Here is a 22,005-nt window from a genome sequence, read left to right as displayed (position 1 = left end):
AGTGGCTGAGACAATATAAAACTAAATTAAAACAAAAACTCCATCTATAAAAGTGGAATACTATCTATAATAAAAGAATATGAGAGCACACACTGCTAGTGTTGCAGACACCCGTTAAGTACCTGAAACCTGATGGGCTGAGCAGCAAGCTTCTAGGTTCCCATCAGGGCCGCGGTTACGGCAGGGGCAAATCTGGTTCTCTTAGTCTCTATGGCATAAAAATTGTTCACCTACAGGAACAACTTCGGTTTCTATAGAAGCAACTTGTCCTTTATTAGGGGAACTCCAAATTACACCAAAGAGGGTGGATACAGAATAAGAGAAGAATGTTTTCCACGGACTTCGGCCACTGAACTGACTGCTAATAAAAGAACAATGCCTCTGAGGGAGACGGCCATACAGTGTCACCAGAGACACACAGACAAGCCACATGCACCAGATATGTGTCCAAAGACCAGGTCATTCTAGAGTGGGAGGACAGGGATTCTGAGACTTCTGCTGCTTGCTAACAACCAAGCCCTCCGATCAAATACCTGAAAATCTTAATAGCATGAGATTGGTCAAAGCTGACACCACGCAGACTTCATTGAGACTGCAGATTTTTCTATCAAAATGTTTCTTTTTACCCATCCCCTTCATTTTCTTTGCCTCATCCTTTGGCTTACTGCACACCAGGTTTAGTTTGACTCAGAATTATCAGCATGGAGATAATTCACTCTTGATCCTCCAATGGCCCAGTCTTCTTTGGATTCCTGCCCTCAACAACACAATTCACTGTGGTCAGAATTCACATTCCCAAAGCTGTTCCTAGTTATGCTCTTGGTACCTACTAGAATCTTATTGGAATAAAATGAAGAATTTTTGTCGCCTCTCATGTAACTGGTTACAAAGAAGGTGAGCAACTGCTGAGTGCAATATACCAGGACCCACTTCACACTCCCCACTGCTGGCCTCCATGCCCTTCTTCAGCTGGCCCCAGTATGATGAGGAGCAAGGCATCTTCTTGGGCATGGGCAGCAGGCAGGCACTGTCTTCCTAGGCACCGTCAGCCCCAGGCCGTGGGCCCCAGTGCATGCCCTGAGGGAGGACTGTGTGGTGGGGCTGCAGGAGGTAGCCACAGCAGGAAGAATCTGTGCCGTGCTGCAGCACTGCCCATGAAGCCGGGAACAGCCACAGCATACATAAGGGCTTGCACAAGAGGAGTACAACTAATCTCCCACAGCCTCCAGACGCTATTGCACTAAAAGCTGTTTGTCTCGGCCAGTCCCACCCGCTGCAACTGGGACAGCCAAGAGAGTGGGGGACTCGGGAAGAGATTTCAGGTCTGACATTTTCATCTCATAGGAAATAGCACACAAGTGCAGGTGTGTGTACACACGTGCAGCTTAGGCTCTGCACAACTGCCCTGCATGTATTCCAAGCCACAACCCTCCCCAGGCAGGAAGAGCCCTCCCAGCCCTCTGAGTTCTCCCACACTCCTCCCCTTGGAAATTGCCAGAGACCACTTCAGCCACCGGCCTCCCCGGGCTGGTGAAACAATGCATCGGGAAAAGACTTAAGTTTTCCTTCTACACACTTCACCACTGTTCACAGGGTCCATGACTAGCCACCCCTGCCATCCCCCAGGTGGCTACATGAAGAAGCTACCCAAGTAAAGTTGGTAGATCAAAAAGGGACCTCTAAAGTACAGGCTGGAAGGGGCACACAATGATAACAAGATCTTCCTCTTGAACTGTAAGTGATTACAGACACTAATATAAATCCAGCTAGAAGTGTAACCATGCAGCTGTCACTGTGCTTGAGACCATGAGGTCTTTATTCCCTTGTGTTCTGTCTTCTCAGGAACCTTTCACAGTATGCTGAGGCTCAAGGGCTGAAGGCTCAGGAATCCCCCGCCCTCGGATGACGTTTATACACAAGGAAGCTGAGCATGGAAGAGACAACCCCCTTTGCACAGTGTGTTCTGCCAACAGAATTATGAGTATTTCATGGCTTTTGGAAAGAAGGAAGGAAGCAGCATCATGTCCCCAGCTTCTCCTTAAGTGTGGGGAATGCCTGGGGATGCCTAGGGCACCGCAGGGTCCCAGGGAGGTGGCTCTGCGAGTGTTTCCCGTGGCCAGCAGCACTAGCTCAGAGCGTGCCTTGATCCCAAGTTGTGAAAAACCAGAGACAGATCAGTTGATGGCAATAAATATTCTCCTGCCTTCAGGTGGCCGCTGCCAAGCCTCACAGAGTCCCAGGCAAGGGCACTCTGCAGAGCTTGCCCTGGTCTGGCCTTAACAGACGAGATTCTGGTCAATAGGGAGAATTACTGTGGTATGACCTGTTCAGTTCTGTTTTCTTGAGGTTTCTCCTCTAGAAAGAGCTCACTGCAGCACCAGTACATGTTAAGAGGCACATTTTTTATTCTAAGCAGGGGTTTTTCTTTGTTTAGCATTTTATTTTGAAATAATTTGTTAAGCATTTTTACAAAAAATGTGCAAAAAGCAATACAAAAACTCTCTGTATATATTCTTCATCTTAGTTCTCCAAATATTAACATTTCACCCCATTCACTTTATCAAATTCCCATTCTCTTTCCCTACCTATCTAGGAGAGTGGGTTGAAGACATCTAGCCCCTTTCCTGCTAGATGGCTTTGTGTATATTTCCTATAAACAAGAACACTCACATAACTACAGTACAATGATCAAAATCAGGAAATTAACACTGATATACTACCATTAGCTAATTTACAGACCTCATCCAAATTTAGCCAAGTGTCTGACTCCTGTCCTTTTAGAAAAGAAAAAAAAAGTGTTGTTCTTGGTTCATGATTCAGTCCAGGACCCAAGCTGCGTTTGACTGCCTTGGCTCTTTAGTTCCTCAGATTTGGGTTTTGTTTTTGGCTTTTGTTTCTGTGGGGGTCTTCTATGACCTCAAAACCCGAGGTCATTCTCTAGGATGTCTCTTGGTTCTGGTTCAGCTGATGTCCCTTTGAGATTAGCTGTAGAGATGCTGTGTCCCCCTGGGTGCCACAGCTCAGGAGCCACACAATGCTGCTCTGACCCTTTTTTGGTGACATCAGTGTGGCTCACCTGGGAAGAGTGTCTGACAGGTGTTTCCACACACGTAAGTTAGTATTTTCCCCTGGCCCTTCATGCTGGCTCCTGTGTCTTTATGCCATGTCCCCTTCACTCTTTAAGCATCTCCCAGGCAGCCCTGGCTCCTTTTATTGAAGAATGGTATCTAGAAATGACCTGAGTGTTAGGTTGAACACATATTTAAAGACAGAGGAAACACAGAACTGCAAGTTGTCTTACAGACCGTGAAAACTACGAGAAATCAATAAATCACATCTTACCAATTTTACTTAGATGCACTCAGTTGTCCAACTTCACTCCATTGCCCTAGTCCAGACAACACGTCAGCATCTCCTGCACCTGCATCCCAACCAGCCATCCCACACCTCCTCCAGCCCAGTCCATCCTTCACACTGCAGCAGGCAAAGCAAAGTACAAAGCTGCTTTCCCCTCTCTGCCAGAGACCTCCTTTGCCCTGGAGACCAATCTCTTCCTGAGACACCTAAGGCCCTGGCTTCCTAGGCACTGCCTCCTTCCTCTATACTATCTCAGCCATCACCCATGATGCCTGTGCCTTCCTCAACTGTCCTCATTCCCTCTTTCTGGAACACTGTATGCCTTCCAAGACACTTAAGGATTCCTCATCTTCGGCCCCACTGATAGCTCTCCCCACATGACAGAATGTCCTGGCAGCATGTTGGAAACCATCTGTGATAATGTGCCTCTATGAGGTGATCAGCATTGGTTTCTCTCATTGGGTTATGGGCTCCCAGAGGGCAAGGCTGTGTCTGCCCTGCCAGCCTCAGACCCCAGCACCCAGGCAGTACCTGCATGTAGGAACCACCTAAAATCTATCAGTGAATGGGCACAAGAGAGGAACAGAGGACAGTAAGGGCGTTATTTCCTGACTGTGTCCTGGTAGGGGAAGTTGGATTCCTGAGGAGACAGGCGCAGGCTGAGCGCAGAGTGTGAGATGTGCAAGCATATGAGGGGTTTAGACAAGCAGACCCAAGGTCCTTGCTTGCTATCGGTCACTCTGATCCTCCGTCCCAGGGCGATCCTGTGGACTTGAGACCATGTCAGGGAGGCAGTGGCAGTGAGCTGTGCTGCCAGCTGAAAAAGACAGGATGTGTAACTACTGGAACAACACATGCTGGAGATCTCTACGCTCATAAGGTCAGAGACCCGATGTGGTGACTATGCAGTAACCTATGCAAACGCCACTAGACTCTCTTCTTCCTCCATCCCTGTCACTGCAGAGCCACACAGGCCTGACTTGTCATACAATTATTATACACCCAGAAATAGCCACGGAAAAGCCAGAGGGCTTGCTAAGGTGTCTGCGGTATTCTGAAGACACAAATCCTGGAGTCCCTGCAAACAGCTGCTGACCACCTGGGACACAGAGTTCCACCCCTGCTGGGGAGGGCAGGCTTCCAAAGCCACCGTGTGCTACCATGCGGCGCCTCTGAGCCACTCTCTCATTAGGGAGAATGCAGAGGTGGAGAAAGGCTCCAGGAATGGGGTCAGGGCTCGGAAGTCCTGAAACTCACTCTATCCCGGATGTGGTAATCAACATAAGCAGGTCTTGGCAGATAGATATAGCAACACACATCCTGAGCTATAAAACATCCTCAATATTTTAGTAGGAATATGACTTCTAGGGTCTACCCTGGGGAAAGCATTCAAAATGTGGCAACAGCTGCATTGCAGGCACCCAGTGAAGCATCATTTATAGCACAGACACTGGACGACAATGCAAATTATCTGGCTACTGCGAAGTAGGTAAATATGGCACAAATCGGTACTCATCAATATAGGTATCAGCTATCATGAGTGTTTTTTAGGAAGACCACATTAAGAAACACAGAAAATACTTATGAGATGTTAAATAACTGAAAACACAGCTAAAATTATATCCACCTTCACTAAAACCTGATAAAATGCCGAGGGCCAAGAACTGAACCAAACTCTGGGCAGATGGAAAGAGCTGACTTTGTTTTTAGTACTGTTACAATACTGTTTTTGTGCCAGTTCAATGGTCAGAGTCAAAAGGGCAGTCACGCTTAGGCTCTAAGGTTAAATGAAGAAGAAAGCAATGTTGCTTCCCACTTCCTCGAGTGTCTGTGATGTTCCCGCTGCTCCTGGCACGGCAACGCTGCCTCTCATTCCCTTCCAGGATTCTGCAGAGAGACCAGGGACTGTGTGAGCAGAAACACTACCCGTGAACAAAAAGAGAGGAATGTGCGCCGGTACATGGTGTTCCCATTTAAATCTTTTCGGGGATTTCCTCATATAAATAAATCTGAAGATGCCAGGGTTCTATAAATAGGGCTAGAAACTACTGCCCTGATTCAAGAGAATCTCTGTTGTAAGATGACAGCGAAGATGCTATTTTAGGGCAAAGTAAAAGATAAACCATGTTAGTCATTAGCATTTGGTTCTCTCAGGGACCAAAAAATAAAATCACCAGCAGAGGGTATGTATTTGTAAATCTTCCCACACAGGGACTATGTCTGCGCTCTCTTTCCTAGAAATGTCCAGACTTGGCACCAACAGCGGAGGGAGGATGTTTACCAAATTCTCTTGTGAATTTTTTGGATTTTCAAAACACTTTCACTTGGTTTCCTCCACTAATTCTTTTTTTTTCTTTTTTACATTTTTATTACTCAAACTACTTGTCCTTCAGCCAGTTAAGAGACTGAGGCAAGAGCCTAAGGAAAGAAAAACAGAAAAGACATGGAGGAAAAAAGATGGCCATTGTCCAGGCAGTGGCCTAGATGGCCCATCTCATCTTGGGTCTCAACCAAGACCCAGAGGCCTAACACTTCTCAACTGTGTAAACTCTAGAACACTTTATCCTAAACTGGGTGGACCTGCCACACGTGCCTAATGCAGGAGAAAGCAAAAGTCCCTCTGTGGCTGGTCACAGGTATAAATAAAGCGCTGATGTCCACGTTCAGTGAGTTTAACAGGCTTCTCCAGTGTGTGAACTATGGATTCCTACTCAAAACCAAACACAAACCAGCAGGCTGTTTGCTTGCAGTCATTTATGGCAGAAGCTGTCAGGTAGGTAAATTGGGGAAAGTGCATTGTCTAGTGGTTCCCCCTTACCTGATGAAATTTCGAGTCAAAGCAGCAGCAAGAATTAGCAAATCAGTTTGCCAAGGAAAATTATTTCCTGTTGCTAGCAAAATAGGTGGTCTCTGTGAAAGCACTGATGGCCACGGATAACTGATGACTGCACACTGCCCTTGCCTTTGAGTCCACAGGAGCCTCACGTAGATGGCCACAGGTGGGCAAGGCACAGACTTAGATTTTTGGCAAAACTATGGTGATTCTTCCTGTGAAAGACGTATATAATTTAAGTGCTCACATTTCCAATGCTCTTGACAGCTACAGATATCAAGAGGTATTCAATGCTACAATAAAAGATCTGTTTTAGGCCCCTCAAATTCAGACGTTTATATTTTAAAAGATATTTGTAGTCCAGAGAAACACTAGTAGTTGCGATTTCACATAAGATTCCTGCACTGATTTCCTGTCTCATATTCAGCCAAACAAGTGGTCTGCTCCAGGTCACGACTGACCCGCTGCAATTGCATCACTTGCTCTGATGCAAACACGGGAACATGCAGGTGCTGTCACCTCGGGGCTTCGGGATTATTCTCAGGCTACAGGGGCTGCGGTCCCTAGACAGCTGTGAGAGACCTCGGCTTTAGCAAAGCTGCTGGAGAAGTCTGAAAAAGTGAGGATGACATTCACCATTTTAAAAATAATCATGGGCAATTTAGCGCCCTTTGCCAAAGTGGGTTCTGTGTAAAGTTTACAGGTGCTGTCTCTAAAGCACTTCTGTGATCACAAATGTTTCAGATGCTCTAGCTTAGCTTGAGTGAATAGGTAGGTTTTCTTTTTCTGTAAGATTTTCCAGATCCTCTAAAACCAAATGGGAAATGTAGAATTGCCAAGAAAATGATAGATGATGCCAAATTTCCCAAACTTACTGAACCTGCATGGCTTTTCCCCCCTCAGGACAACTCAGCTAACTGGAATTCTAGAAAATGAGAGGTAAAAAACGTGGAGAGATCTCAGTCACCTCAGCAATGCCAGAGGAAGACTGAAACCAAGAAAGCCAGGCCATACTTAAACCATGGAGAGCTGAGGGAGCCTAGCCAAGCCCCGCTTTGAAAAAAACACGTCCTGGCCACCCTGCTATTAAAGCCTTGGCTCAAACACAATGCTCACAGCCACCGAGGCCCCCCGAACCTGTCAACGCTCAAGGCTGGACGCAGGGCTGCTCCCAGGTCGCTCTGGGTCCTGCACCTATCTCCCATGCTGAGCTAAGCAGCTGTGCAACAGTGTGTGTGCCCACATCTCTTCTCCGGGTAGCCCAAGTCTTGGAAGGCAGACGGTACAGCACATTCATCTGTCTAGAGCCTGTCCAGGGCAGCACCTCACCTAGAGGAGGACATCACAGGACCACGAGGTTAGAACATCCATCCTTCAGTGGTGGCCATGCCGGAGGGCATAAATGATGGTGGGCAACGCAATGGGATCTGCTACATGTGTGGGTTTTGCTTGCACGGTTTCAGGGATTCACATGTCACCTCATAAGTAATTGAATGACATGTTGAGTGTTCACTTAGGTGTACTGAAATGCATTTCTGTCATCTGGGGCACTGCTGTGGCACACTGAGAAGACAGCTAGAAGCTCGGGTCCTGAGTCTAAACCCACTTTTTGTGATGTATTTGTCAATGACCTTGGAAGATGACTTTATCCTCCCCGGGCCTCAGGTTCCTTAAGAGCACATGTCTCGTGGTCACTCCTGATGAAGGCAGTGATCACACGGCAAAGGGGTGGGGCACAGTAGCGGTGCTGTGTTCATGCAGTAAAGGGGTGTGGGGGGCGCAGTAGTGGCGCCGCATTCATGCAGTAAAGGGGCATGGGGACACAGCTGCGGTGCCGTGTTCACGTGGGAAGTAGGGGGTGCAGCCATCGTGCCGCGTTGACAGGGAAAGTGGCGGGGGCGCACAACTGCGGTGCCACATTCAAATGGGAAGTGGGGGTGCAGCCATCGTGCCACATCCACAGAAGTGGGGGATGCAGCTGTGGTGCTGCATTCATGCAGGAAGGGAGGTAGGGCACAGCCATCGAGCCATGTCCATGCAGGAAGTGGAGTGGGGTGGACATCCTGCCATGTTCACACGGCAAGAGGGGGAGCAGCCGTGGTGCAGATTTGACTGTCCCGAGCTCCAAGACACAGAGACGTCGGCAGGGCCCCGCCTCCTCAGACAGAGCAGTAAATGGAAGTTTCCAGAGATGCTGCCACGCATCAGCGCTGGAGCTGGGTTCTGCCCCAGCACCTTCCGAGTGCCGTGGGCAGGAGCTCCCCCTCCACACCACGGCCTCTCGGTGCAGAGGGGAAATGGTTACAGGCAGGAGGCTTCCGTTGGGAGACAGGAGCCACACAGTAGCAGAAGGAAAGGAGTTAGAGATGCAGGTGTGAGGGGGGCCGAGGACGGAGGATTTTAACTTGAAAATGGCGGGATGAGTTGAAGTGCACCTCATGCTGACTCTTGCGTGGGTGAAGCCACAAGGGACCATCCTGTGATGGCCGCATCTTATCCATCCCACCAGGGCCAAGGCCCCAGGGGCTGCAGACCCAATTCACTGCAGCCAGCACCCCTCAGGGTCCCCAGCACTCAGGGTAAACTGCAGTTAGGCTCAGGCCCCAATGTCTTCTGATCTCCAAAGGCACCAGAAAAGGTGACACAGGCAGACCGTGGAGGCACTAAGAGTAACAGGGCTTGCCAGCAGGTGGAAGAGGCTAAAGGATGGAGGAAGTCCATCCTCAGCAAGGCCCACCAGCAGACTGCTCAGGACAGGCCCAGCTGCAGACACACATTTGCAGGAGAGAGCATTCTCTCCGTGCAACACACTCTGTGAAACAACCTGCACTGGGAGGCCAGGACTAGTTTTTCTCAGCAAAGATGGTCTAACATATTGCATGCAGTTAAAGCCTCAGGAGACCTAATTTTGATCATTAGTAAATAATTGTATGCACAAACCCTTATCCAAAGTGATTACTGTGGTTCCAGAAAATTAATTTTTAAAATTAAGCAGAGGGAGAAGAGCTGATCAGAGCTAAGACAAGATTTATGTCCTATTACTAACGGGGTTAAACTATGTGACTAATTGTGTTTGAATAACAAATGGAAAAATGTGCTCTAACAACTCATTATGTAGCTGCACGAGAATCTTTATTGGCTGAAAGAAAGTGTGGCCTGTCCAAGCCACCCCAAAGTGCCCACTGAGCTTGTCTTAATCTCTGCCTGCTCTTGGTTTCTGCTTCTTCAACATGTGAATCTGTTCTTGGCATCATGCACCACAACCAACTCACTGGGACCTGTGGGGTCAGTGCGCCCCACACGTTGCCTCAGTTGCCCTTGCCACCACTTCACATTTCTGCACACCTAGCTTACCCACCCGTATATGGAACAGCTGCTCTGGGTGACAAGCCCAACTCTGGTCTCACCAGCTCCTGTTGTGGAGAGAGGACAAGTGCCGGGACACAGGACGAGGCTGTGGTGGCTGCCGTTTCCGGCCCTAGACTTCCTGTTCTGCAAAATCAACTCTCCTTCCAATAGAGACCAGACGGGTTTGGTTTTGTTTCTTGCAGCCAAAGGTATCCTGAAGAGCAGGTGAAGCACAGTGTCCCACGCTTGCCAGGAGAAGGACTCCCCACATCTCAGCAGCTGGTGTTACTACTGTCATTACCTGCAATGTTGTGGAGTTGGAGTCTGGCCCCATGCCCAGGTCCCTTGTCCTTCTCAGTCAAAGACCAAGCCCCTGGCAGTCCCAGGCTGGTGCATGGCAGGAGGGGCAGCTTCCTGGCAGTGGAGGTGCTATCCTTAAAAGCCCCTGGGCCTCCTTCTCAGAGAGGTCTTCCTCTCCGATGGTCATTACCCAGGATGTGCGAGGCACGATCAGGAAACCAAGGCTCCCTGATAAGTGGAATAAAAGTCTCCCAATACCTCCAAGGAATGAAGCGCTATGCAGAATTGGATGCTAAGCTCCTCCACTGCTTGCACAAATCCATCTCCTTTCAACAGCAAATGCCAGTGTGTGCTGCATTTGGGGGGTGACGCTTCAGCCCCAGGCAGGAGGCTGGACAGACTCAGAGTGTCTTCTCCAAACTCAGCAGGGTGCTGACCTCAGAGGTCTGCGAGGAGCAGGAAGAAGACTAAGGCTTTGGGTTCATCTAGATTGAGTACATTTCCTGCCTGTACCTCTAGTTGGCTGTATGACTCCAGCCAAAGTATTTCACCTTGTGGAGCTTCAGGACCTTGGTTTCACCATATGGAAACAGTCTCTCCCTTGCAGCATGTGGAAGTGCTGTGAAAATTAAATGTGTAGTAACCACCAATCAACAGATGCTAAAAAACAGGAAAATTAAGATTCCACCTGATAGATTCTCTTAGAACCCAAATATGAGTCTTGGTCTAACATCACCTGATTCATCTGAAGCCTATTCCTTGTCCATCTGGAATGCAGAGAAGCTATTCCTTATGCTTTCTGGTGATGCTCTTACAGACACCTGAGCTAGACTCTCAAGGGAATCTACTTCAACCTTAACCAGTTTTGCAAATTCTCTTCCATAACACAGATTCATTTGTTGATTCATTACATTTTCAGTTATCCCTTGACTTAAAACATTTCTTTCAAAGGCCTACTCGCTGTCCCTGTTCCACGGGTGAGGATGACAGGGAAGAGGGCCCAGGGTGCGTCCTCAGGGTCGACATGGAGATACAGCCAGCACAGCCTGGGAAGGGCGAGGCCACTCCTGCTGCAGAGTGAGACGCTGCTGGGACATTCCTGTGACAGGAAGTGGGAGCCCAGGCAGCCCCCTCCCTGGGGATGCTGACAGGTGAAGGGACCTTTCCCCACAGGGAGTAGGTTGCACCTCCCTGTACCTCTCTGGTCCTTGTTCCAGCCTCTGGACCCAGAGAGTAGGAGGCATCCCTCCCACGTGTGTGCTATAGGAAATAGCCACAAGTGCGCCAAATGATCCTTAACCACTTTCCATTTTCTCCTTTGCCTCCTGCCATAGCCTCTCACCATCGAGTCCCTCCACTTGGGATGAGCGCCATGTGACTAGGGTCCTTCTCACAGGGACAATGACATCCAAGACAGAACACAACAAAGCCACTAGCTTCTAGAAAACCTATTTCTGTCAGAGCAGAATGGTCAAGCCAGCCACTCAGGAAAGGTCACACTGGACTTCTGACTGGAGCCACGTGTCTAACTGACTGAGCCCTTCTCTCACACGCAGCAGCGGCTGCAGCTGCCATCCTCTTGGTGATACTTTTGTAGCTGCATGTGCAGACATCATTTTGAAAGCCTATTTAATGTAATCCTTTTTAGATTTTGGCCATCATCCCAGCTTGCTGAGCCCTTAGTGGACGCCAGATCCAGTGCCCATCAGGGAATGCCCCTGGCATGCCAGGTGCAGGGAGACAATGCAGACACCACAGGAGTCACCTCGCAGGACGCCACAGCCGAACCCAGCAGGCCAAGACCTGCCTGCCAGGGTGTCTGCTTCGGCCCACACAGTGCTTACAGAACACTGAAATGTACAAAATGTGGAGAGTTCAGGTTTTCAGTGGCAATTCTGATTTCTTTCAAAGCATCCAATTTTCTGGTGACACTGGTCCCATGCTCCTGCTGGCCACGCTCGGCTGGTGGGCGGTGGCTGTGGACACAGTGCCCCTCTTCCCCAGCGTGGGCACTGACGCTCAGTCTTGCCTCAAGGAGCTACTTCCTCCCTGACTTCTGATGTCACTGAGCTGAGACCCTCCTCACACAGCAAACAGCCAGGATCAGAATGCAGGAACCGCGAAGGCCTTCGGGACAGCCCCTCTACAGGGTATCGCACCCACCAGCCTGAACAGTCAAATGTACCTACACACATGGCTCCCCTCAGCCTCTCAGAGCCTTCTGAACTTCACCCAGCACCTGCAGGAGGAAAATGGCACCCCACTCACCTTTCTCTCCTCTCCCATGACCTTAAAGAAGTACAGCAGAGGGAGACAGTCACCAGGCCGTGGCGTGGGGCCAGCCCACCTGCCAGGGTCCTCTGCAGTGTGTCTGTGGGGGCAGGGGGGACAGCTCTGGTATTTACCCAGGATTGTCTGGTACCTGGCCCAAGCCCCAGGTCTCCGAGCACATCTTCCTTGGTGCCCCTCCCTCCCGACACCCGAGGCCAGCTCCAGGCACACTGCATGGCGCTTCCTTAACTCAGAAGGCCCCGGCGGGTCTGACACAAAGGAGGACCACTGCGGCCTGTGTCCGCCAGGACACCAAGATCAAAGGGAGCCTCACCACAGAGACCCAGTGGCACCAACTAGACTGTGAGCCCAGCCTCTCCAGCTGGGGCATGGTGCTTGGCCTCAGGGCTCACAAGTCTTTGCTGTATCAATCACCCTTACCACAACAGACTGTCTTTTCAAATGAGTCACAAAGCAGTTAAAAATGCCCTGTTATTTTTACCACAAATATCCAGTTTCCTGAACAATGACTAATTTAATTTCACCACCGTTTAGAGGAAAGAAATTAAACACTCAGAAAGGAATTCTTATGTATTTGTATTTTTGGTAAGTCAATGACGAGATATTATTAAACTTAAATAAATCAAATCACTGAATAAAATTAAATGCCATTTAATAAATGATGGAATGATCTCCACAGAAGCTATACCTTCCAATGAAAGTCACTCACTGGTGAGAAGGAGGACTGCTGTCACCTCTAACAGACACTATGTAAAACCATACATCACGGTTCCTCTACGCACTCTCCCGGAGCAAAGGGGGATGTCTGTTCTAACATCAGTTTTTGCCTTCCGTGAGGGAATAGGTCTGTGTGCTCTCACACTTTAATGGTGAAGCCATAGAGTACAACCTCAGGTAAACGCAAGACCTATAGACTCTGGCTTAAATATTAACAAACAAGCCAAAACATTGCTGTTTTAAAATTCATCATCAAAAACAAGATAAAACAGAAAGCCCAAGAAGTCTAGACAGACAACTCCAAAACATCTCACACTATTTATGAGCACCCAAACACCAGTGAGGGCCCATGAGCCAGTGGCAGAGGTGCGTGGAAGTGCCTCGGTTTACTGGCTCCAGGTTTCCATACTTCCAACAATGGTCTGACCGGCCCAGGTGCGGAACCCATAGCACATTGGACAAACTGCTCTCAGGGCTCCCCCTGGCCAAATGCTGAGCAGCTGCAGGGCGGGTGCCACCCCACGTTGGGGTACCAGTGAGCCTGGGCGGGACCAGGGAGGTGAGACCGACCCTGCACTGCTTCTGTAGAAGCACCTGGGCAGGACCCCAGACCCAGAAGAGGAAGCAGAGCCTGGGCAGGGTGAGAAAGTTGAATCCAGGGCAGGTGAAGGACAGCCAGACAGGAAGGAATGAGTGGGCTGTCGGATGGTGACATCCCAGAGCACATGGATCTCCGATCAAAAGTAGCCCCCTTTGTGCCGGTGTAAGTCTCCCCCACAGCTGGAGGATCACAGGTTTAAAACTCAGCTATTCCCGCCAACCCAGATGACTCACGCAAGCCCCATGGGTACCCTTAGCAAACTCGGCACAGCACTCAGGAAGAACCTGGCCAATGCAGAGTCACAAAGTCAGGGTGCAGTCATCGTGGAAGAACTTGGTAAGCCTGCCTGGGGCTGCTGCATGCTCTGGGATCCCCAGGGAGACGACGCAAGGCAGCTGGGGAAGACCTCCCTGTTCATCCAGATAGAATAATGGCTGCTTTCTTTTGGCACATACCTGTCACGTCTTAGACTACCAACTACTCCATCCTGCTTCCTCTCAGATAGCTCTTCACTCTGTCACCATCATGCTAAGCTCACGAGAGCAGGGCCCACTTTGTGGCCAACCTCTTAGTCTCAGGGTCTGGCAAAAGACCCGTCCCGTTGAAGGGGCTCAAGGTGAGTGAAGGCAGAGAGCTCAGAGGGAGGTGGCATTGGAGGAATCTCGTGCTGCTGAATAGGAGGCTGAGGGCTCTTCTCTACCCATGACTGCTCCCATGCAGAATTCCCCCCCCCCCCCCCTTCCTTCCTTTCATCAAGTCCCATTGGCCCACAGCCTTCACAGGGCACTGAGCTTGTAACTTACATGTCTAGAAAGGAGACACACCAGAGCTGCAGGTGGAACTCAGACCTGTGAGGGCCCACAAATGCTGCAGTGAGACCACTGCCACTCTCCCGCCCTGTCCCAGCACGCGGGCCGGGGGACTCAGCATGCTGTGAGGAGCGCCAGGTCCACATCATGGCAGTCGCTTGCTCTCAGACCTGGGGTCTCTGGACACCAGCATCTGATCTCTTATTGCATTATGGAGCTACCAAGGAGTCACTTAAAAAGGAGAGAGGCAGGGCCGGGCGCAGTGGCTCACATCTGTAATCGCGGCACTTTGGGAGGCCGAGGTGTGCGGATCACAAGGTCAGGAGATCGAGACCATCTTGGCTAACACAGTGAAACCCCGTCTCTACTAAAAATACAAAAAGTTAGCCGGGCGTGGTGGTGGGCGCCTGTAGTCCCAGCTACTTGGGAGGCTGAGGCAGGAGAATGGCATGAACCTGGGAGGCGGAGCTTGCAGTGAGCCGAGATCGCGCCACCGCACTCCAGTCTGGGCGACAGAGCAAGACTTTGTCTCAAAAAAAAAAAAGGAGAGAGGCAGAAGAAAGGTACTAATGCCTGTGTGGGAATTTCAGAAGGCTTTGGCTACAAAGCTTGGGCAAGAATGATTTTTCCTTTCTCATGGAAGTTTAAGTTTAAATATCTCTACTTTTTCCTCCCCTGTTCCCTCCTTCATGAATCTGCTATTTAATAGTGAACATAACGACATGAATGAGGAAGTTTCCAATCACCTCACTATCCCGTTACCTTCGATAGATTTCGTTATGCTTTCTTCTTTTCCTATGTTAACTGAGTTCTTCCCCATGAGTAAAGCCACTTTATGTATCGGGTCCACTTTGTCAATTTTTCTACTACTTCAGAACCCTTGACTAGACCTTGGTCTCAGCATTACTTCCTCTGACTTGAATGAGGGGAAGAAGAACATCAGATTTCTCTTTTCCTCAAGCAAGGGGCAAGGAATGGAGCCAAAGCTCTTTGCCCGGCACTGTCCCCCATCGTGATCCTAGATCCAAAGCCCGGGAAGTGGCTGGAGGTTGTCCAGCACTTGCTACCCACTGCACTGGGAAAACACACTTTTCATGAGATCAGAAGTCAACACCAAGTACAGACAAAGAAATGTCCCTTCAAGCAAGTCGGGGAAAAAAAAAAAAAAAAAAAAGAACAAAGAACAAGGACTTTCTACAAGTAGTTCTCGTTCTGAGTGAGAAACATCCTTCCTGCTCATTTCTGTGGGCTTGAGGACACGAGTGACACAGACACCAATGCCACGTTCTCATGGGGAACTAGCTCTGATCCCAAGAAAAACACCAGCAGGCAAAATTCCCCAGTTTCCTTGTTCTGCTTACAAATTTGGACAATCCCTGGGGGTGGAGGCCAATTTTCTTGCCAAAGGCTGAGAGAGCCAGATAATATTTTCATGGTCTTATTTTAGAATGGGTAGCTCTGTAAACAACCTCAGTGACAAAACCCACAGACAGCTTGTCTGGATCCTTATTTGAAGCAGAAGGTCACCGGCGAGGTAGACATCCCAGATGCACTTTAGACATGTGACAAAGTGCACAAGCCCAGCTAGTGCTGGCTCCCAGATGAGGGACACTTACCTCACCTTCTAAGTTTTGATAGTGCCATAATGCAGCCTGCTCCGGGGGCCTGAGGTCAGAACGGGACCCGCACTTGGCAGCCAGCGGGTATTGGAAGAAAGGTCTATCTCTCAAGAGGGCAGACCTTGCATGGCACAGGACAGGCAGATTTGCAGAGAAAGGGATGGCTGGCCTGTCTTGCTTGAGAACAGCAAAGGTAGGGAAGTGAGACCAAGTAGGGAGAAGAGATGATTCAAGTAGAAGGGCAAAATAACTTCTAAACAATATGCATTTAGCAGAAGGAAAGTCAAAGTCCCGGGAAGCCAATCAGCACAGTGGCTGCAATCACAGGCTCCAAACCTGAGGCCGGGTCACACTCAGCCGCACCATCAGGTCTCAGCCACACTCAGCTCAGCTGCTTACACGGGCCTCCCTTCCCTCAACTGTGGAACAGAGGGAACATGCGTACTTAATTCATGATGGCATGAGGAGTAAATGAACATATAAATAAACAAAAAATAAACACATCCACCACTTACGACAAGGCCTGGCACACAGAAATCCCTCACTCCATAAACATCAGATGGCGCAGTTGTTCTAATGATCACCTCCACCCCTAGGGGTCTTCCTCCAGAGGCTGCAGCCCATCCTGGCTCACAGCCCTGCCAACCGGTAGGGAGGAACTTTCAACCCCTTTCTCTGCCAGTTTCTCTGCTAAGCTGACTTGTTGGCTGTTTGACCTTGGACACATTACTGAAATTCTCTGTGCCTCAGTTTCCTCACATGGGGACAATGGTTGTGTCCTATCTACTTCATGGATCTACTTTAAGTAGAAACTACAAGTTCAAAAAGGAGGTTATTGCCCTGTGGGTCCAATGGAAACTCTTCTGCTTTCAGCAGATCATATTCAAAGTCAGGACTATAAGACAGAAACTCTTCAACTCCCGTGTACTGACATCCAGGTGCCCGGGTGAGCCCAGCATTTTCACACCTATTATTGAGCCAGTGGTGAAACTTTTTCAAAGAACTAAGATTCATCTTTAAACATTAAATCATTGTTATTATTTGCCATTTTTTATGAGACTTTTTCTAAAATATACAGATAAATGGAGTTTTGATCAATAATGAAAAGAGGTTTAATTGGTTCATGGTTCTGCAGCCTGTACAAGAATCATGGTGCGGGCATGTGCTCGGCTTCTGGTGAGGACTTAGGAGCTTACAATCACGCCGGAAGGTAAAGCAGGAACTGGCGTCTCACACAGCAGGAGTGGGAGCAAGGGGAGGAGACGACACGCACTTTTAAACAACCAGATCTCGCGAGAACTCACTATTGTGAGGACGGCACCAAGCCATGAGGAATCTATCCCCAAGATCCAATCACCTCCCACCAGGCCCTGCCTCCAAAACTGGGGATTACAATTACACATGAGATTTGGAGGGGACAACATCCAAACTGTATCAGCCTCATAGGACAAGTACTGTGACAACAAGAAAAGAACTGAGAGAGAAGATCCCAAGACTTCCCGCCCTTCTTCCCAAAGTAATAATCTGGCACATCTGTGCAGATCCCAATAATCTGGCATATCCCTCAGCCTGGGCTCCAGCCAGGGGCACACTCACCTGCTTTGCGGCGGCCTGGCTCGGAGGTAAAGAACCCGGTGTGAGCACAGGGGGGCTCCCAGGGCCACAGAGTTCAGGAAAAGGATTGGGGATGGCCGGCAGAGACGAGGTTCTAAATTGCTGGTCTTCCTCCTGAAGGCGCCTGGAAGGCAGGGATAAGTGCCTGTTAAAAGCTGCCATTCCCCACATGACCCAGCCTTACCACTGTGGTGATACACCCAGAAAGCAGGACACAGGGCTTCTAGGAGTCACTGGCATGCCCACGTTCACAGTGGCATCCTTCACAAAAGCCAAAAAGTAGAGGCATCCCAAGGGTCTGCAGATGGATGAATGGATGAACAATATGTGGCATATCCATACCATGGAACACTACTCAGCCATGAAAAAGGAAGCACATTCTGACACAGGCTACAACACAGATGAACCCTGAAGACATTATGCAGAGTCAAACACGCAAGTCACAAAACCAGAGACACTGTGATTTCACACAGTGAGGTAGGTAGCATATTCAAACGCATAGAAAATAGAACGGTGGCTGCCAGGGACTAAGGGGAGGGCAATGGGGAATTGCTGTTTATTGGGGACAGAGTTTCAGTTTCATAAGATGAGAAAGTTCTGGAGATTGTACAACCATTGTGAGTGTGCATTAATACTACTGAACTGTACCCTGAAAAAACAGTTAATATGGTAAATTTTATGTTACATGTATTTTACTAAAACGAAAACTTTAAAAAATTACAAGTTGTCATTCTCAGACCCAAAGGGTACTGGGTATCAATTCTCTTCTTCATTAGGCATCGGGGCGGGCGGGGGTGCCGAGGTTCTGTTGTCCTGGGTGCGTGCTCATCTCAGGCAGCATTCAGTGCCTGACGTGGCATCAGCTCCAAATACCTCATCCGTTTGATCAGTGAATACCTGATGTGTGAAAGTTTTCTGAACAGGAGCGTTTTCATGAGAACAAGTGTTTTTCAATGTCCTTGAAATGAGCATTAATCTAATCAAATGAAAATATGAGAAAAGGCTGCATGTGTTCTCATCTGAATTATGCAATGGATGCTTATTTATATAAAAAGGTTGTTGATACTGAATTAACTGGAAATTATAGCTTCAGGTATCTGTCCTCCCAAGGCCTGTGTCCGCATTAGAAACACACCTTAGAAACAACACGCTGAATTCACACACCACCTCTACTTTCCTGGCACTTCTCCAGGGGCATCTGTTCTCTCCTCCGAAAAATGCACAACCCACTTGTCACACAACTATGCAACACACACACAGTATGATGAATCAGAAGCAACTGTGAACAGCAGAGAAATCAAGTTCAAAGTCAAAGTGAATGTCAAGTGCCTGGCGCCTTCCCCCTGTAGAGTAACTTCTGGCCCACACCTCCAGGGCACTCCTGGGCACACAGCCTCCTCCACCCTTCCAGAGGCCACGCAGCCCTGTCTGCAGCCTCCTACCTTCAAGGAGAGGGGAGCAAATCTCACATTATCTTCACTCAGCATTTCCAATCCCTCCCCATGTTTAAACATACCTCAGAAACCCCCATGATAGGCTGTGTCTTCAAGTAATTTTTTTTGACAATTTTTATGACTTCACAAAATCAACAATCCGTTAGCTTTCCCGGGAGATTTGACACTACAGAAACACATTTTGTGACCATATTACTTTTTCTCTTTTACCAACTTTCCCTATTTTTTAAAGGAAGATCCAGCTAACTATCCCACGTAGACCAGCAAATGATGCATGGATTTAAAATTACGAGAACTCACATGGCATGAAGGGACTCAGTGCTGAGAAATACAGGAAAGCCGTTCCTATAACGGTTTGACGACATGCCAGAAAGTTTATTTTTACTGTGAACAAATCCCACTCTCTTCCCATAACAGCTTCAGCCTTGGCAAGGTGTCCAACTGAAAGGTCTGGCCATTGTCGTACAGGAGGAGATGAATAAAACGGGTGGCCAGTGCCACTTTCCCATCCATGGCTTCTAGCCAGTGACTTCACCCCGAAAAGATAATCCGATGTTTTAGTGTCCACAAAAGCTTCTCTCTTTATTGGGTTCTTCTCTCTTTATTGGGTTCTTTTGAGCATTTTAAAAAGTCCTGTGTTGACTTTTAAGTGGCTCAGAGACATCGCCTAAGGCAAAACTAAGGGACATCACACAAAGACAAAAAAATCCCCACGAAAGAGGCTCACAATAGAAGGGACAGTGACTATGGAGAGGGGTGCTGAGATTTAGGGACATCAGGGATGGTGGCAGGAACTGCAGAGCTGGGGGGCGAGGTGCGGGTCCCTCTTCTCTGTGCCTTGGCCCACTTGCGTTTGTCTAGAATACATGTGTGGCCCTTGCACTCTCAAAAGCCTGGGTTCCTTCCCCGTACAGAATCGGCTCACCCATCGGCTTTCCTATGCGCGAGGCCCTCTTGTCCTTCCCAAGCGTCTCCTCCGCCCATACCCTGCCTGTCCCCCAGCTCCCTTCAGGTTGCATGGCAGCCTCCAGGAAGTTTCCCTGCAGCGTGGACCATGCTCCGTGGCCCCCGGTACCCAGCAGCCTGCTCCATAGCCACTTCCCACCTGATGTGGTGGGCCCAGTCACCGCCCCGCTGTGCCTCGGTTTCCTCACCTAGGAAGCGAGGGTAACCCACACCGCCTCCCTCCGAAGGCACTGATAACAAGGAGGAGCTCATCAGCATCTGCACACAGTAAGCACTCAGCAAATGGCCTCACTTCACAAAATAATCTTTGGTGATTCTAGACTGATCTCCATATTTTTTTTAATCCACCTGAAAGTAAGAAACAAAACTACTTATCTGAGAGGACACCAGTGAGAAGACACTGGGCCCAAGAAACAGCGCCTGTGACTCTGTAGGGAGAGGGCTTTGCTGTCCCACAGAGCAAGCCTGCCCCTCCATCCCGGGGACTTAGCGCAGGTAGCCCCAGGGTACATATGGGTGAGTTCAGCCAGAACTCAAGGTTCAAGGGTCCTGGGCAACTATTCCAGCAGGGAGGCAGGCCTTCTGGCTTTCCAGCCCACCCTCGGGCACCTTCACCATGCGACTGCAACTGCATATTCCCAGGCACTCCCCAAGGCTACTGTGATGCTCCCAAGAGATGCTCCCAAGAGAAAAACAGCTCTCCCACCAGACTTAACTCCTCAGGAGCTAAGTACAAGGGGTCACGCTTCAAAGAGCAAAGTCGAACAAACCCTGGGACAGGCATCATTCAGCATCAATGAATATGACAAAAAGTGAGAAGTCGGAGGGGAAGCTGGGGTGGGAAGCTGGGGAGGCAAGCTGACCATGGGCGCCAGGGCCGCTGCACCCTCTCCCCTCCGTAAGTAACAGCTGCCACCTGGGGCAAGGTGATTATCTGGGCTGCGGAAGACCCAAGATGTCAGACCACAAAGAAAACTCTCAGAAGTTTCTAGAAGCAAGGAAGATCCCAGGAAATGAACGGAGCTCCCCGGAAGATGGGGTGCTGAGAGAGAAGGCACCAGAACCCCATCCTGACAGAGGCCAGTGAGGGCAAGGGACAGTCCCAGCAGAGATGGCTGTACATCCCCCACGAAGGCCCAGAGAGGCAGGCAGGGTCCCACGGAGCCCCACGCCATCCCGACTGCAGCAGGGCAGACGGGCAGATCCTTGAGGGCTGCCCCTGGCTCTCAGCTTGATTCTACAAAGATCTTCAGAATGTCTAAGGTGCTCTCAGCACCTTTCCCTTCAACATGACCATTCTCTAGACACCCTCCTCCCAGGCACTCAAGACAAAATCCAAGTCACCCTCCACACACTCTCTGTCTCCTCACAGCCCTGGCAAAATTCAAGTGCTGGCAAAACACAGCTGCTGCTCCTCAGCAACGTGCTCAAATCCCCTCTCCTTCTTCATCCTCAGGCAGCGCACAATCATCTCCCATCCTGGGGCTTCTGAGACCGCTTCCAAACCGGCCATGCTCTTCCAACCCTGCTGCTCTCTACCACTGCCCCCACAACCCCTGGCAACCAGAATGCTGGTGTGAAAACCCAAACCCAGCCCCTTCACGCGCCTGTCCAGAACTCTTTCCCATGTGGCTCCTGAAAAGGGCACACAAAGTGCTTCAGCACCGGCCCCCACCTGCATCATCTCTTCTGCTCACAAAACCTCTGCCTCCATCCATCTGAGCTCCTACCACCCTTTGACATCCGTTCAGAGATCCTACCTCCCAGGAACCTCCCTCAACGTCCCCAGCACGTTCCTCCCTCCAGCCTCCCTGTTTCCACAGAGATGTGCCTACCCCTGAATTAGCAGGGGAATGTGGCAAAATGCAACTCTGAGGGAGGTCTGGGGTTGCACGACAAGCTCCAAGGGGTGCTGTAGCTGCTAGCCTCCCGTCCCTATTCTGGGTAGTGAGGACTTGGGGCATGCAATCAGCTCCATGGCTATTCTTCCAATCTTTACAGAGATTTTTCCTCTGGTAGTTTTCCTGCATATCCCTCTACCTAGCACAGTGCCTTGCACATAGCAGGCACTCAATAAAAGGTACTGGAATTGAAC

General features: G+C 49.5%; 1 protein-coding gene across 14 annotated transcripts in view; it reads right to left on the bottom strand.

Moving 5' to 3' along the window:
• GRB10 (growth factor receptor bound protein 10) overlaps positions 1-22,005 on the bottom strand; it is a 203,454-nt gene that overhangs the window by 61,995 nt on the left and 119,454 nt on the right. For all 14 annotated transcript variants that reach the window (XM_024249931.3, XM_024249932.3, XM_024249925.3 and 11 more), the window contains one exon: positions 17,473-17,614. In XM_024249931.3, coding sequence (XP_024105699.2) covers positions 17,473-17,614 — 142 coding nt within the window. The remainder of the gene's footprint in view (positions 1-17,472; positions 17,615-22,005) is intronic.

The sequence above is a fragment of the Pongo abelii genome, chromosome 6 (assembly GCF_028885655.2).
Source record: "Pongo abelii isolate AG06213 chromosome 6, NHGRI_mPonAbe1-v2.0_pri, whole genome shotgun sequence".
NCBI classification, from domain to species: Eukaryota; Metazoa; Chordata; class Mammalia; order Primates; family Hominidae; genus Pongo; species Pongo abelii.
The sequence above is the reverse complement of the archived record's forward strand: the minus strand, read 5'-3'. Positions and strand labels throughout refer to the sequence as shown.